Source organism: Armigeres subalbatus, chromosome 2 (assembly GCF_024139115.2).
Source record: "Armigeres subalbatus isolate Guangzhou_Male chromosome 2, GZ_Asu_2, whole genome shotgun sequence".
Classification (NCBI taxonomy): domain Eukaryota; kingdom Metazoa; phylum Arthropoda; class Insecta; order Diptera; family Culicidae; genus Armigeres; species Armigeres subalbatus.
In genome coordinates, this window is record NC_085140.1 from 55942804 (window position 1) to 55959120 (window position 16317).

The window sequence follows — 16317 nt, forward strand, 5'->3', positions numbered from 1 at the left end:
TACATAAAGTCATTTTTTTAAATGATAGAAAAACCTCAAATTCCCTCACATTCCCCAATACCAAAATATGCAGAGCAATCCTTAGCCCTTCCTCTGTCTAACCCAGGGAAAATGGAATTTAGTTGTAATTTTTATCGAAGTGACGTCTTCGATAAAAATTACAACTAAAAAGTTACAATCAAAATTTTGATTTTTAGGGTCACCCTAACATTATTAAATTATTATAAAAAATGATACAAACGACGTACAACAACGGTTTCTTCAGCAAAATGCCTCAAAATTAAATAAGGAACAACAACAACTTTCTAGAACATCGTACAATGCTAAAACTAGAAATATAGAAGTTAAATTTTTTTCTCAAATGTAGTTGGACCACCCTATTGTAACAAACCTCAAAATAAAGCTTAAATAACAAGCTTTGACTTTGCTGAAGACACTTTGATCCTAAAATATTATCATTATGATGAAAATAATTTTTTCCTCCTAATTTTACGACGTGGCCCAATGTGCATTGTGTTTGGGCACTAATACCCCGTGCAAATGATCGAATATAGAAAATATGAGCTTAGTTTTTTCACCGTTAATTTTGACATGCCTTCAGCTTTTACCTCTAATTTTCAAGTTTTTACCACAGATCACGGATTACTTACATTTGTTAAAATGGTTTCAAGTCTAAGAAATCTGCATTGATAACCCAAGAAATAGTTGTTGAGATGGTAAATAAAGTCAGATAACAATTGAAGTGTCCGGCTTTCGAAGCGTCCGGCAATTCAAAGCAAAACGGTAACCCATTTTTATTGGTACCAAACATTTTTTTTTTTAATCTAGGCCAACATTTAAAAAGCGTGGAACAGCCAAAATTTATTATTGCCATTTCCTGGTCTACATTCATAGCTATATACATAGACAAAGAACTGGAATGAATTTTGTTTTGGCTGTTACGCCTTTTCAAATGTTGATCTAGAAATTAAGACCAGAATTTGACAAGGGAGTAACAGAAAAAAAATCTGATACTTCGTCTACGTATATAGCTTTGTATGTATATAGCTACGTATATAGCTATAGACGAAAAATAGGAAAGAACTAATTTTGGCTGTTACGCCCTTTTCACATGGTGGTCTAGAAATATCAATTTTTCAAACCAGCAACAAGGTTACTACCAGGCTACTGTCATGCTATTGTTTAGCCCATCGCCAAATCGTAGCCAGGATGTCCCGGGCACAATTTTTTTTTTCATACTACTTTTCAATGATGACAGCGGTCTATGTCTATTGATGATGATGACACCACGCTTGTCACAGGCTCGGATATTACCCAACATGATACTTGTTAATATAAGGTTCGGAACTGTCTTCTGTCAGAAGACAGTCGGGGTATGTCGGGTATGTCGGGGTCCCGACAACCGACCAGACCTTCCACCTTCCTCTACTTAGTATACTTGAAAGCAAAAAGCATTGATATTGTCGCGCTCAGCTCTTCGCAGTGGTAACGCGCAATCAAAGATTGCACAGCAGCGCGCTCATAAGCTTTTACACAGGGTGCGAGCCTGCGCTATTAAATTTAATCAGCCGCCGAATGGGGTCGCCATAGCTGAATAGCCGCCGCCGTGTGTAAAGTAAATAGGCGGTTTCCGACGCAATTCAACGGAAGCGGATTGAAATGATCACGATCTGAGTATTTATCTTGGGATGCATAATATAACTGAGTATGACTATGACTATGTGATTAAATTTTTTTTCTAAGAAAAATATAGAAAAATAAGTTATGTTTCAAACCATTGATCTCCAACAAGGGAATCGCAAATAATGGTTTTGTAATATAAATAACTCCTCCTCAGCCGTGCAGTAAGACGCGCAGCTACAAAGCAAGACCATGCTGAGGGTGGCTGGGTTCGATTTCCGGTGCCGGTCTAGGCAATTTTCGGATTGGAAATTTACTCGACTTCCCTGGGCATAAAAGTATCATCGTGCTAGCCTCATGATTTACGAATGCAAAAATGGTAACCTGGCTTAGAAACCTCGCAGTTAATATCTGTGGAAGTGCTTGATGGACACTAAGCTGCGAGGCGGCTCTGTCCCAGTTTGGGGATGTAATGCCAATAAGAAAAGAAAAAAAAAAAGGAAATATGAATAACTGAAATAACCTGTTTATGAATTTTCAAAAATAAGTAAGAGGATGAAGGTCATGTATTGCCATGAACTTAAAGGGTAGTATTATCATGCTACGTACATATGTATTAACCAATAAGATTATGTTGGAGACGTTGTCAAATATATTTTGATGCTTTGTTTTAGCAAATTTGCGAGTCAACAGCCTTGCTCACCACGCCCGGAACCGCAAGCCCGGACTATTTAGATAATTGTACCGAGAATTCTAGAAATCTACATGCATTTGTCGCAATTCTTTGTTTCAAATCGTTTACATGTTTCTTAAGCAATTCAACCAGTTCTCATTGGGCTAATTTTGCTCCGATTTCGGATCGTCAACTCGAAAGGCCTAACAGACCTTCAGTTTAATTATCGCTTGGTAAATCCAATGGATTATTACTTTACCGACATGCCTACGAACAACTGTTGTCTCATTAACAACAACCTCTAAGTGGTTACTTCTGTTATTTTTTTTATCTAGTATGTCTTCTAGATATTTTGCTTGAGAGGAGAATGTGAATTGCATCTCATCCAAGGGAAACACTTTTTGGTGACATGACTTGATCCATTATTAAATTGCATTCCGAGTAGACGAAAATAGCTCAATAATATCAAATGTTGATAAGATAGCAAAATGAGATATGGCCATGATTGATATAAGAGATAAAAGATCAGACGACAATATCAAAATCTGCACTAAAATATCACGAGGAGATCAAGTTATGCTATTTGTAAGAAGTGACCAATATCATGAGCCATTAGTTTGTTCTTATTCATAGCATATCTTGATATTTAAATGATATTTCGGTGCAATTTTTTGATATTGTTGCCTGTTCTTTTATCTCTTATATCAATCAAATCCATATCATGTTCTGTTATTCTGTTTATGGCTTCTGCCCGGGATATCTTGTTATATTATTATATAAGAATATATAACGGTTTGATATTGTATTCTGCCGTTTCCTGTTACTGTCACAATGTCATCTGCGTTGCCGATCCACAGTTTGAGACTAATGTGACAAAAGTTCAAATCTTCTCTTGGAAGCACCCCTCGAATGTCCCTATACACTGGGGTCGCTTTTTACGTGGTTAAATTTTATTGATTTCTCGGTCTACCTCAATTTCCACAGTTTTATGAATACCTTCTGATTTTACTTCGATGTTTTGCTTATTTTTTCATTTCAATGTTTCAATAAATCCAAAGGCCATAATGAGCCAAAAACCAATTGCGTAAAAATCGACCCCAATGTATGTTGCTGTCTGACCAAGAGACGTGGCAGCGAGTCAATGATGATCTGAAGCTGACTAGAACAAGAATACTTCTATTTGTTGTGTCAACGTATGCAGAATAGATTGAGATTGGTTGAATTGGTCATCTTTCAATTAACAGATTTGGATGAATTTTGTTTGAAGTTTAATCCAGTATTTAGAGTACAATAGACGTTAGACAGAGAAAAATTGAAAGTCTACATGAATTCATTTGTTCGGTGTTTCCCGGCATTCTAAATTAAAATAGCTCTTAGAGACATTGGCGCTCATATTTATCGTGGTTCAAACAGAAAAGTACGATAAACTTCAATTTTTCACATTTGGGTGAATAGTTCTTTATATACATCTTATGTCTTAGGGCCAAAATTAAATCGGATTTAAATTACTTGATTTTTTTGTTGCAAAACTCCTCAATAGATTATAATAGAGAAATGAGAGCTTCCTTTCCTGATTTGTTTTTGAAGATTGATTTACCCTTATACATACAGATAATGCGGCTACGATGTACATTTCAATCTCATTCCAATGTCAAATAAGATCGAAATTTACAATCCTTGATCACGTCGCAATGTTAACTAATCCGTCATTGATGCAATTATCTTCCTTTCACAAACCCGTTCCATATTCACACATAGGATCGGTATTATCGCGCACCCATCAACCTGAGCTGACCGTAAGCACGTCGAAGTTCTAAACGATTTGTATAACCCATTATCAGAAAAGAATGCTGTGTGTGGATGCGATCTGCCTAGCTATCCTTTGCGTGTGGTGTCTTCCCGCTTCGTTGAGGTCGTTTGTTTGTCACTGTAGGCCATATCACACTACTGTCGTGTGTAACAGTCTTTGCCTACGAACAGCTCTGCCTATAGTAAGGTAGGTAGGACTAAACACCAAACCGGCTAGCTACGTGACCAACTTGCTAAAATCTACTGTAAGAAGATTGTGAATCGCAGAGCAACAATAAACCATCGCTAAGGTGCTCTGTCAACAAGGCATAGCGCGAGCTTAGTGCTTAGTCCATCTGATTAGCTGGTTGGCTGCTTTGCCCGAAATGAAATGAAATTTCGGCGAAGGTGACGGTTGCTGACGGTTGTTCGACTTCCAAACAGATAATTGCATCACAGCTCGGCAGATTGGTTGTGGTTGGATGCTGCTTAGATGGTGGTGCGTTCCACTGCAGCAATTGACTAAAATGCGGCGAAGCGCATGCGGTGCCGGTAGGTTAGTTGTGCTGGCACTTTCGGGTTTATATTTTAGCTTTCCAATGACACGGCGGTCAACGGTTAGCAAAGCTGTTGCGATGAACGTTAAATTTGGAACCGATATGGGCGTTGTTGGTTGTGAAAATTCAACTCGTTTCTTTTCTTGATAGGCAAAAGTTGAAACCAGTTTAGATGTTTTGTCAAATCTGGTTTCTCGTGAAGGTCATGTTAATATTGAAAGATTTTATAAATCTGGGGAAGTAAATATTATTAATATCTAAGAATTTTGACGTCGATTATCCGGAATTTTAAACACGATCATCCGGAGAATACATTTTCTCTGCGATTTTTTAAATTTATATTTTTAGATTTCAATATGTATTATAATCAGAGCGTTAATGAATAAAGCTTCTAAAGAATAATTAAATTTGTTAGGAATAAATCATTCTAATCTATGATTAAAGATTATGATTAATTCATTTTTGATAATGATTAATGATTATGATTAACGATTGAATTAATTTTCGACAATGATTTAAGAATATAAATGATGAATAAAACGTTTGGAGTATGATTAACGATTACCGATTATGATTAAATGTTGACACAATATGTGTATGATTAATAATTAACGTTCGATATGATTAATGATTGATAATTATGAATAATCAAATTGAATGATTTGCATAATGATCAATAATCAAGTAACCTTTCTACCAAATTAATTTAAGGTATAAAACTTATATGATTTCGATTAAAGATTCTTGAATAAAAGCGATGAATGCAATGATTAAAATTGATGATAAATGAAAAAAACTCAAAAATTTTATGAATATGATTAGATATTAATGATTAAATGTAAAATTCTATGATTAATGATTAGTGATTAATGATTAAATCATATTTTTTGTATGATTATGATTAATGAATAATGATTAAATAATCTATGAATAATCAATAATGCTTTGATTATAAAATATAATATTATATTTTAACCACATAGAACAGCGGTTCTCAACCTGGGCTACATGTACCCCTAGGAGTACCTTCGCTGGCCCCAGGGGGTACCTCGAACAAAAATGCGTAATAGCGGATGTATTAAAATTCCAACAAAATCAAAACATATTGATAATAAAAATGAAATAAAAATGTTAAAGAATATGTTAAAAATATGCTTCTGAACTAAAATCTAGAATTTAAAGGTTTTTCTCCTATAGACTCAGTTGTTTCGTAGATTAAAAGCATCCTTCTACGCTTCTCGGAAGCCTACTTCCAAGCAGCTCGAAGGCCTCCTTTCAAGAGGCTTGGAAGTCTCATTTCAAGAGGCTCGGAAGCCTCATTTCGAGAGACTTGGAGGACTTCTTTCAAGAGGCCTAGACGCCTCGTTTTAAGAGGCCCTGAATACACCTTTCAAGAGGCTCGGAAGGCTCCGTTTAAGAGGCTCGTAAGCCTACTTCTAAGAACCTTCTGTCAAATAGCCCAGAAGCCTTCCAAGAGGCTCGAAAGCCTCATTTCAAGAGGCCCTGAAGCCTCCTTTCAAGAGGCCCAGAAGCCTCCTTTCAAAAGGCCCGGAAGCCTAATTTCAAGAGGCCCGGAAGCCTCATTTCAAGAAGGCAGGAAGCCTCCTTTCAAGAGGGCCGGAAGCCTCGTTTCAAGAAGCCTGGAAGCCTCCTTCCAAGAGCCCGGAAGTCTCCTTTTAAGTGACCCGAAAACCTTCTTTCAAGAGGTCCGGAAGCCTCGTTTTAAGAGGCCCGGGCGCCTCTTATAAAGAGACTTGGAAGCCTCCTTTCGAAAGGCTCGGAAGGCTCCCTTCAAGAGGCTTGGAAAGCTTCTTAAAGTGTCTCCTTTCAAGAAGCGCAGAAGCCTCGTTTTAATTGGCCTGGAGGCCTCATTTCAAGAGGCTAGGAAGCCTCCTTTTGAGAGGATCGAAAGCCTTCTTTCAATAGGCTCAGAAGGCTCCTTCCAAGAGCCTCGGATGCCTCCTTTCAAGAAGCTTGGAACCCTCCTTTCAAGAGGCTCGTAAGGCTTCTTCCAAAATGCTCGTAAGCTTCTTTCCCAGAAGCTCGGGAATCTCCTTTCAAGTGGTTCGGAAGCCTCTTTTCAAGAGGCTCGGAATAGTTCTTTAAAAAGACTCTGAAGCGTCCTTTCAAGAGGCTAGGAAGCCTCCATTGAAAATCCTCAGAAACCTCCCTTCAAGAGGCGCAGAAACTTCCAATAGTGATAAAAGTCCTGTAGAAAGTTAAATTAGCTTAACTTTATGTGAGTTGGGAAGCTCCACGGAATAATAAAAATTCAGCCCACTTTTTAGAGAGCCATATATCTCGTTAGCATTTACGCCCATTTTTTCATATATCTTATTAGTTCCGCTTATTTTCATTTACAGCAAAAAAATAAGGGGTACCTCAATTAATGCAAAAGTTCGAAGGGGTACCTCTCATACAAAATGTTGAAAACTGCTGATATAGAACGTATCTAGGTGGGCTAAAAAAGTGGTTGTTTTGTATATCGAAATTTGATTATAGGCTTCTATATCGAATTCATGAATTCAAATGAATATATTAATGTTATATTCATACATAATTTGATTATTTGAAGAAATATGAACGAAGCTGGAATGGAAGGGACTGAAGTAGGCGCTGTTCTATATAGGGGAACTGTACCGGTTTTGGCCATGTTTCTAATTTGGCCAATTTTGCGAATAACTCCAAAAATAAAGCAATTCGCAAGGGTTTTATTAGTTCCAACAAGAGATATATCCCTCACGCTTCAACGCTGCTTTCAACTGATCGATTATTTTGAAAAAAATATGTATTTTTTAGGGTTGGTCAAATTAGGCACTAAGTTGGCAAAACCGGTACACTTCCCCTATTTAATATTAATTTCATGAATCAATTATTTTCTCTAGAATATTTCCACGAATTCCTCGCTTCAAGAACTTTCCCATGAAAGACTCTGCCCAAGCAATTACTTGATCGATTTCTAATTAAGTTGTTGCATTTGAGACAAAATTTTCAGATTCGCCATCTAAAAGGATGTGGTTCCAAAACTGATGAAGTCTCAATTGACGATAAATGAAAAGCATGAGCCTCCCTCGATCATAATAAGCCTTGACAACAAATTACCTGATACAAATGCAAAAAACAGAATCTGAGAAATATTTCCCCCACCGACGTTATGATAATTGCCATTGTAAAACCATGTGTGAAACATTTCAAAATGCATCATCAGCACCGATGTCTTCATATATTTTAGATGGCACGGGGATCCATAGTCCGATTTACTGATCGTCTCAGGTCGTCGAATTGGGGTGATATGTCTATGTGTTTGAGTGCACAAAGTCTAGCCCGTTTTGACACTTATCCTAAGCCGATTTGCTTTTCACAGGTTACATTCAATAGGAAATCCAGTTCCATTGGACGATGGGCTAAAAAGTTATAGTCAGAATACAATTTTTATTTTTTTTTAAATCCCGTGGAAAATTTAGCTTATTGTGACGCACCTACCCTTATTTGAATTATTCGCATTCGACTCACTTGATTTACTTGTATTCGCGGTACCCTGTCTCATTGCTTTCTGTTGAAAATTGGCTAGATCAGACATTGAAACCGATAATTATGGTCAAATTACGATTTCTTGGGGGAAGGGTCGTTTGGACGAAAGGGTCGTTTGGCCAAAACGGTCGTTTGGCCGAAAGGGTAATTCGGCCAAATGACCCTTTCGGCCACATGACCATTGCGGTCAAACGACCCTTTCGGCCAAATTACCCTTTCGACCAAATGACCCTTTCAGCCAAATTACGCTTTCGGTCAAACGACCGTTTTGGTCAAACGACCCTTTCGGCCAAACGACTTTTTCGACTAAATGCCCTTTTCGACCTAACGTCCCTTTCGACCCTTTCGACCCTTTCGACCCTTTCGACCCTTTCGACCAAACGACCAAACGACCCTTTCGGCCAAACGACCCTTTCGACCAAATGACCCTTTCGACCAAACGCCCTTTTCGACCTAACGACCCTTTCGACCAAACGACCCTTTCGGCCAAACGACCCTTTCGGCCAAATGACCCTCTCGGCCAAATGGGTTTCGGCCAAATGACTTTTTCGGCCAAGTGACTTTTTCGCCAAGTGACTCCTTGACGAGGCCCTCCTTAGCCGTGCGGTAAGACGCGGGGCTACAAAGCAAGACCATGCTGAGGGTGGCTGGGTTCGATTCCCGGTGCCGGTCTAGGCAATTTTCGGATTGGAAATTGTCTCGACTTCCCTGGGCATAAAAGTATCATCGTGTTAGCCTCATGATATACAAATGCAAAAAATGGTAACCTGGCTTAGAAACCTCGCAGTTAACAACTGTGGAAGTGCTTAATGAACACTAAGCTGCGAGGGGGCTCTGTCCCAGTGTGGAGATGTAATGCCAATAAGAAGAAGAAGAAGACTCTTTCGGCCAAATGACTCTTTCGGCCAAATGACTCTTTCGGTCAAATGACCCTTTCAGCCTAATGGTCCTTTCGGCTAAATGACACTTTCGGCCAAATGACACTTTCGGCCAAACGACGCATTCGGCCAAATGACCCTTTCGGCCAAATGACTTTCGTCCTAGTGGCATTCGACCAAATGGGTTTCGGCCAAACGACCCTTCCCCGTTGAATTCGATTGGGAATCCTGTCTTATCATTCCGAATGGAAAATTAGCCAGATGGACTCGAAAGTTATGACCAAATGCACTAAATGCATGTTATCACAATGCACAAGAAAGTCGCCTATACTGCTAGATGAATTAATCAGGATTTGTCTACAGGATTTCTGACTACACCGCTGCAAATAAAATAGAATAGTATTTTTTTCGTTGGGGCCCTCCTTAGCCGTGTGATAAGATACGCGGCTACAAGACCATGTTGAGAAGTCAGAATTTTTATTATTAAGATAGTCAGAATCTGGGAAAACGAACAGCTACCGGAGGAGTGGAAGGAAGGGGTTATATGCCCCATCTACAAGAAAAACGACAAACTGGAGTGTGAGAACTTTCGAGCGATCACCATCCTTAATGCCGCCTACAAAGTGATATCCCAGATCATCTTCCGTCGTCTGTCACCATTAGTGAACGAGTTCGTGGGAAGTTATCAAGCCGGCTTCGTTGACGGCTGCTCGACAACGGACCAGATCTTTACTGTACGGCAAATCCTTCAAAAATGCCGTGAATACCAGGTCCCAACGCACCATCTGTTCGTTGATTTCATGGCGGCATACGACAGTATAGACCGCGTAGAGCTATGGAAAATTATGGACGAGAACAGCTTCCCTGGAAAGCTTACCAGACTGATCAAAGCAACGGTGGATGGTGTGCAAAACTGTGTGAAGATCTCGGGCGAACACTCCAGTTCGTTCGAATCGCGCCGGGGACTAAGACAAGGTGATGGACTTTCGTGCCTGTTGTTCAACATTGCGCCAGAAGGTGTCATGCGGAGAGCCGGGTGTAACAGCCGGGGTACGATTTTCAACAGATCCAGTCAATTTATTTGTTTCGCGGATGACATGGACATTGTCGGCCGAACATTTGCAAAGGTGGCAGAACTGTACACCCGCCTGAAACGTGAAGCAACAAAAGTTGGACTGGTGGTGAATGCGTCAAAGACAAAGTACATGCTTGTGGGTGGAACCGAGCGCGACAGGGTCCGCCTGGGAAGCAGTGTTACGATAGACGGGGATACCTTCGAGGTGGTCGAGGAATTCGTCTACCTCGGATCCTTGCTAACAGCTGACAACAACGTTAGTCGTGAAATACGAAGGCGCATCATCTGTGGAAGTCGGGCCTACTACGGGCTCCAGAAGAAACTGCGGTCGAAAAAGATTCGCCACCGCACCAAATGTGTCATGTACAAGACGTTAATAAGACCCGTAGTCCTCTACGGACATGAAACATGGACAATGCTCGAGGAGGACTTGCAAGCACTCGGAGTATTCGAGAGACGGATGCTTAGGACCATCTTTGGCGGTGTACAAGAAGACGGTGTGTGGCGGCGAAGAATGAACCATGAGCTCGCCCAGCTCTACGGCAAACCCAGTATCCAGAAGGTAGCTAAAGCCGGAAGGGTACGATGGGCAGGGCATGTTGCAAGAATGCCGGACAGCAACCCTGCAAAGATGGTGTTCGCTTCCGATCCGGCAGGTACGGGACGACGTGGAGCGCAGCGAGCGAGATGGGCAGACCAGGTGCAGAACGACTTGGCGAGCGTGGGGCGTATTCGAGGATGGAGAGATGCGGCCTCGAATCGTGTATTGTGGCGTCAAATTGTTGATTCAGTGTTATCTGTATAGATGTAGACTAAATAAATGAAAATGAACCATGTTGAGAATGGCTGGGTTCTTGACATCCCTAAAGAATCATCGTGCTAGCCTCATGATATACAAATGCAAAAATGGTAACTTGGCTTAGAAGCCTTGCCGTCAATAACATTTAATGAACACTAAACTGTAAGGCGGCAAAGTTTGCTTTCATTATCTAAATGCAGATTTGATTTTTTTGTGATTCAATTTTCCGGAGGATTCGATTATCCGTAGTGAAAAAATCGATACTCCGGATAATCGAGCCCGACCTGTATTGCCTTCTATGTTTTATTCTAACATACTGACTGCATGAAAATCATGGCTTCAGTAAGCTACCTTACCATGGTCGAGTTACGTACAGTGCGCTGGTGGGGCTGCCTTAGGTACCCGACCAGTTATTCATAACAAAATTATATCACAATTATATCAATTCGTGTTATGAACAACAATATCTGCAATAATTTTGTTTTTCAACTCTCTGTCCCGGGTTATGGCCATAACATGATTATAACACAATCTTTTCCATAACATAATTTGTAATATTTTAGGTATTTTCATCACTTTTCACAAAACAAATCAAGTTATATTTTTGTTCCATTGAAAACATATTTAGTAACGTTTTTGTTAAATCTAGAAGAAATTTTGTTACAATTGTTTCTATTTTACGGGAGGTAATGTAAGCCCTGGATATAACGTTGGCTCATCACGCAAATTAAGCAATAATTCAGCGATAATACGTCGTTTGGTAGAGAGATAATTATCACTGCTTCTTTAAAAAAGTGTATCAAGCATACTTCTTTATAATACGCTAGATTCATGCACTTCTTCAACTGATAAACGCAATAAACATGCGTGAAAAATCACTTTGACTCACTTAAGCAGGTAGGATGTGCATGAGTTTTATCTTTTGCCGAATAAAGTAGTTTTCCGAATGGATTTTCCTAATTTCGCACATCAAATGAACGGATAACAGTAACACCATCTAGGCGTTCATTTTAAATTCAAAATTTTCATTACAATACCGCCACAATTAACCAATGTGCTCAACCACAGCATAATAAGCTAAAGTTTGAGCCATATACCCTATTTTATAACAACCTCTGCTATAAAAAAATGCTGTAACAGAACAACATAAATAATATAAATATAAATCTGCTACTATTATCTACTGGTCTGATATACCTGATGTGATACAGCGTTTTGCTAATCAACCGCTGGATACCAGGCAGAGGGTGTTTAGGCCGCACCTCCTGGTGGACAGACTCTCGAGACGTACCTTCTCACTATAGCTAATGTCAGAAGAACCACAGTGCCTAGGCTGCACTACCTGCTAAGCACGCAACAAAACCCTTAACTGGCTGTCTATTGTCATCGGTCGACACCGTGGAAGCGATAGGAACTTGTGGGAACCAGAGCTATATTGGACGCTTTTTCCTTGATGTCAACCTACCGTTTTACAGCCCTGATTTATATTTTTTGAAAACGATTTATGTATGCCCTACTTTCGGTTCAACTTTGTGGTCCACTAGGGCAAAAATACGGTGGCCAAAAATAATTCCCATAAAAATCATTTTAAATTATCTTAACATTCGTTAAAACACAAATAATTCCGATTTGATGTCGAAGGTTTTACAGATAATAAAATTTGTTAAGATTTTACTGTAACGCTTCCCAGTGAACTTTTTTACGATATCATGTTAGGACGCCAGGTGTTTAAAAACCAACAGCATCATCAACCCCCATTGTATCATGTACATGAATGTAATATATTGCATTATAAGATATTTTTCCTGGACTTTCAAGTTGAAGTCCCGTATACTCGAACTCGTGTGAAATCAAATCAAATCATTGGTAACGCAAACACCATAGTGTCGACCCAGAAATATTTGACTTTCACACATTTCATGTTGCACGTGTCAGTAATTTGTGCAACCTTGTATGTGATTTTCTGTTCTGCTAGCAGAAAAAACGTTATCAACGAATCACACACCAAAAAAACATTGAATCATAACCAGGCATACCTGTTCCCGCACACACACAGCAGAGGTCCGACAGACTGGAACCAAACAGTCACATCCGCTTCCGTGGCTCCCATCCGTTCGTATGATTGTGCGGGGTGCGATGAAATTTACATCAATCACAACGCATTCGTTTAATCAGCCAAGTGGAAATCAAATAAATCATTGCTGGTGCATTTTCTGCTCGGACCTTTTTTTCGTCTCACCCACTGTTGTGGGTCCTGATTTTATGCGACTACCTGATATATCATGGCCAGCTCGCTACCGTAGACCACCGCGAGGCTTCGTACCGGTCGGTTGGTCTTCAATCCGAAACCCTGAGTAATAAAGCCCTCAGGCGGCGCGCAAAAATGACGCAATTGGTTGGTGAACGTGATCGAAAAACAGCCTCCCGCAATCGATCCCACCACATCCAGGCGCACTGACCAGGCAGTCAACCAGCATTGGGAAAATTTAAAACCGGGAAAATGAGTCTGGCGCCCACTTCATCACCCTCTTTCAATCTCGTCGATGAATCGCGCGAATCGCATCGTCGCCCCTGCTCTAGCGGGATATTACAAATTCATTATGCTGATAGAATCATCATCGTTTTGATTTTGTATTTACACATAATTTGAATTTTAAATATAACGTAACACCTCGCGCACACTGCTCTCGTTCTCTGTCCGCCCGGCGATGATGGTGGTAGCAAGGATGGAACGCAGACCGAACTGCTGTGTGGCGGCCAGTTAACCTATCTTGGAAGCCACGATGAGATAAAAAAAAATTGGCCGTCGTAGTACTATGTATTTACATACTCTCGCGTTCTCATGGTTTTCACACATTTTTATGTTTCATGCGTTTTTGCAATACAATTGCACAGGATACGGAATCCGGGAAAGGACAAACTTCATTTAAAAATTTGACGACTTATGAGTTATTCGTTGGTTTCGTTCAAATGGATACATAAAACGGGATGTAGGGGTTGAACATTTGAATTAATCTCGATTTGACAGTTGTAGATAATATTTTTAGGCAATGTGTCAATCAAACTTTATGCAGAATTGTCAACACCCAATGTTATAATGAGTATATTGCGCGTTGCATCAATTTTTAGACTCTGGCGCAACTTCGTTTTGCTTTAAATTTTCAGCGTGCACACCAATACATTCAAGCTATCTTTGTAATTGTTTTTTGTTGTTGATATTCATCGGACACACGTGTTTTTGTTTACTCAAACAAACAGCAAACAGTGGTAATTCATTTGTATGTCTGATACGGGTAAAATATTCACGCAAATAATTTTCGCGCAGGAGTCTAATAAGGCGGAATCTGCGCAATATATTGGCTACTATCAATTACCTACTGATGGCCTTGACACAATTTGCCTGATATCATAAACCATGGTAGCTGAGTTCTGCTTTTATCAATACTGTCTCATTTCTGCCCTTCTCTCCCCTCTGACCCGCTCAAGTAAATCAGCAGCTCATATAATATTTTGGCGTGAATTTTCACCCAACTAAAATAAAGTGACTCTGATTCTATCATCCAGATTCCGGTCACGATTCTCTGATGCGAAAAACCGCACAAGAACGTATCCTTTTCCCGATGAAGGATTGTCTCCATTCTGCTCACTTTTACTAGCCTTCGCAAACCTATTTGTAACCACTTTTTAGCCCTCCCGCACCGTTGGTGGGTTTTCCCTCCCCCCGAAACGACAGCACTAAGTGGCAATTATTGACCTTATGTCGTATTCCTTCCAGGTGGCGCCGGGTTCCTCGGTCAACATTTGATCAAAACCCTGCAGGAACGTGACCCCAAGGTGCGCGAGATTCGTGTCGTCGATTTGAAACCATACGAAAATACATTCGGTAAGTGCCACAACCAAACCACATCAAGCGACCGTCCGACCCCGGGCAGCTCACTGAAAACTAGTTTAAAAAGTAAATGTTTTCACTCTACTAGTTAGTCGTATATTATTTATTATCAATTGCAAAACAGATTATAGTAAACCAAATTTTTAAATTGCAATAAAAGTAAAGTTAACTGCATTCATGACATTGCAAAACATCACGATTCCGTTGCACTAAAGTTTTCAATTCAAATTAGAAATTGTATTGTGGCTCATTTTTCAGTTGATCTTTAAAGATTTTTATCAAATACGACAACTTTCTTAGGAGGCATATAGATTTTACCCGAAGCTAACCGACGACGACGCATTGATGATAGAGTGTTTGCAATATTGGATGTCATTTCTCTTCCCATCCCGTCTAATTCCAGGTCACATCGACACCCACCGGGTCGTCTCGTACGTGGGTGACATTTGCCAACCGGCCAAGATTGAGTCCGCATTCGAGGGTGTCGACTGCGTGTTTCACATGGCGGCGTACATCAACTTTGACTTCCCGCCCAACTACCAGGAGCTGCAGCGGGTCAACGTCGACGGGACGCAGGTGGTGATTGACCTGTGCCGGAAGTACAACGTGCCGAGATTGGTGTTTACCGGCGATTGTCTGATCCACATGACACCGTACATGGGCCGGGCCAACTTTACGATTGTTTGCAACCAAACCGAACCGAAGACCAAAGTGCCGTCTAAGGAGAGTGAGTTTCAGATTCCCGGCTACGCACCGTCCAAGCTGAAGGCGGAAAATTTGATCCTGGCGGCTAACGATACCCCCATGGCTAACGGAAGTAAGTTTGGAAGTTTTATTTCGATTTTAATTTAAAAAAAACATCAATTGAACTTTTATATCAACCACTAGATACCATGGGGTACCGAAATCCGTACACCTAAGCACATCATTCGCGCAAAAAGCCACTAGAATATACAACTCCAATCCAACCAGCATGTTTATTAAATGTTATGCTTCACACGGGTCACTCAACATCAAGCTTTCTACAGGATTTTTTAAACTATTACTTTTAAAACTAAAACTTTTATGACTATCGGAGGCTTCTGAGCCTCCCGAAACGACGCTCCCTAGTCTCTTGAATGTAGGCTTCTGCGCCTCTAGAAGGAAGACTTCCAAACCTATGGAATGAAGGTTTCCATGCCTCTTGAAAGGAGGGTTTCGGTTCTCTTGAAAGGACGCTTCTGACACTTTTAAAGTACACTTCCGAACAACTTGAAAAGACTTCCGAGGCTCTTGAAAAAAGGCTTCCGATCATATTGAAAGGAGTCTTCCGAGTCTCTTGAAGAAGGCTCCTGTGCCTCTTGAGGGGAGGTTTCCTAGTATCTTGAAAGGAGGAGTCTTTTGTAAGGATCCTTCGGAGCCTCCTGAAAGCATTCTTCCGAACTTTTTGGAAAAGTCGGAAACTCTTAAAAGGAGGCTTTCAAGCCTTTTGAATGGAGGTATCTGGGTTTCTTAAAACGAGGCCTCC

At 40.4% G+C, this 16317-nt stretch overlaps 1 protein-coding gene across 1 annotated transcript in view; it reads left to right on the forward strand.

The window, feature by feature from the left end:
• Positions 1–16317, forward strand: part of LOC134214407 (3 beta-hydroxysteroid dehydrogenase/Delta 5-->4-isomerase) — a 44471-nt gene that overhangs the window by 10993 nt on the left and 17161 nt on the right. The window contains exons 2-3 of the mRNA XM_062693786.1: positions 14697–14804; positions 15214–15627. Of these exons, the coding sequence (XP_062549770.1) occupies positions 14697–14804; positions 15214–15627 (522 nt within the window). The remainder of the gene's footprint in view (positions 1–14696; positions 14805–15213; positions 15628–16317) is intronic.